The sequence below is a fragment of the Brassica oleracea genome, chromosome C2 (genome assembly GCF_000695525.1).
Source record: "Brassica oleracea var. oleracea cultivar TO1000 chromosome C2, BOL, whole genome shotgun sequence".
NCBI classification, from domain to species: domain Eukaryota; kingdom Viridiplantae; phylum Streptophyta; class Magnoliopsida; order Brassicales; family Brassicaceae; genus Brassica; species Brassica oleracea.
The window spans coordinates 38,160,258-38,162,093 of NC_027749.1; the positions used below are offsets into that span (position 1 = coordinate 38,160,258).

Here is a 1,836-nt window from a genome sequence, read left to right on the forward strand (position 1 = left end):
AGAAGCATCAACAAAAAGGTTTTCATCTCTCTTGATATGCTTAGCAGCAGCGATGGCATGGATGTAGGGGATCTTGTCAATGTCGAAAACATTACATGTGCAATGCCGCTTCTCCAAGTCAACAACAAACTTCATTGTTTCATTCTTCACCTCAAACTCGCTTCGATCAACTTGATACACATTCAACAACATTGCGGCCCCTAACCTAGATACCAATTTCTGCACAACTTTTGGAGTAACCAGGTGCTTATGTTTCGCAGCCGCTTCGCGTCGCTCAAAAAACCAAGTGGTCATCGTCAATCTGATAGTTTCAAGGAGAGAGAGATAATGGGCAACTCACGAGGCATCCTCAACATAGAATTGAGAGACTCTGCAATGTTGGTAGTCATGATATTATACCTGTTCGCAGGCGCATAGCTTCGTGCCCACTTCCTAAAATCAGAATCTTCCAGATACTTAGCCAATTCAGGACATTTATCCTTTATGTCCTTGAATATTAACCAGAACTCGTGACACGTATAGGCATCAGCAGCGCTTTCCACCAGAGGTAGCAACCCAGTCTTCGCATATGTAGGAGTGATGTTGCGGAGCAGATGGATCCTGCAAATTCCATGGTGAGATAAGGGATATACATCCTCCAACGCTGAAGAAATGGAGTTAGCCCTGTCTGATACAAAAACAAGATCCGAAGCGTCCGGGATCTTCTGGCTCAAACCTCTAAAGAACCATTTCCAAGAGGCGCCATTTTCCGCGTCAACCACTGCAAAGGCGAGAGGATATTGATGATAATTCCCATCTTGAGCACAAGCTGCCAATAAAGTCCCATTGAATTTTCCCTTCAGAAATGTACCATCTACTGCAATAACTCTCCTCATCAATGAGAATCCCCTTATCGAAGGACCAAAAGCCACAAATGCATACTTGAACTTTCCTGTAGCATCCACATGTTGATAAGTCAAGGAATCAGGGTTTGTTTCTGTGATTTTATACAACCACCTAGACAAATTGTAATAGCTGTCTTCAGGAGTCCCTCTAACCAAAATCTGAGCTTCTTCTCTCAATCTCCAAGCTTGTTTGTAATTGATGTGAACACCATGCAGCATCCTGACCTGTTCAATGATCTGTTTCGGTTTGAGACCTTCCTTTTTTTCTCCATAATTGCTGCAAATCAAAGAACCCAACAACTTTGCAGATGCTTGTCTGTGGTTGGCTTTCCTGTGTGTTGTATCACATGTATGCTCATGAACATACTTTTTAACAACGAAAAAATCTGAAAGAGGTAGCTTGATAGCACGCATCCTCCACGTGCAATTTTCATCAACACAACTCAAAAGCACTCTTGACTTGTTAGAAGAGACAGTCTTGTACTCAAACTTCCACTCTAAAGCCCATTTCTTCATCCTCAACATCAACTCTCTCTTTGTCTTAAAATAGCTATTCACCTTAATATCGCCAGCTCCTCTCGTGGTTGGTGAAAGTCCAATATGGACAGGGCTAAAATCCGGAAGAGCATTCAGAGGAACTGTAGAAACACCTTCATAAAGAAGACGCTGCAAAATCAAGATGTTCTGGAAGGATTAGTACTTGGTTAGGAAGCCTATCCTGAACAGTCTAAAAAAGAAGAAAATCATACAAACACAAACAGAAAAAAAGGAAATTAGAGACGATGTACCTGTTTTTCTCTCTTCACAGTAGAACAAAACACTGGAGTGGCATTCAATGGAACATGAGAAGCAAATGTATCACTAGTTTGTCTGTTACAGCTTGCTGGATCAGTATGAACCTGCAAAGGTCAAGTTGTTTTGGAATGCTTAGTACTTGATTAGGAAGCCTATC

General features: G+C 41.7%; 1 protein-coding gene across 1 annotated transcript in view; it reads right to left on the reverse strand.

Moving 5' to 3' along the window:
- The window catches only part of LOC106324163, an 11,201-nt gene that overhangs the window by 2,199 nt on the left and 7,166 nt on the right, over positions 1–1,836 (reverse strand). Inside the window, exons 4-6 of the mRNA XM_013762178.1 lie at positions 1,673–1,783; positions 400–1,550; positions 96–301 (exon numbers count right to left, since the gene is read on the reverse strand). Coding sequence (XP_013617632.1) covers positions 96–301; positions 400–1,550; positions 1,673–1,783 — 1,468 coding nt within the window. The remainder of the gene's footprint in view (positions 1–95; positions 302–399; positions 1,551–1,672; positions 1,784–1,836) is intronic.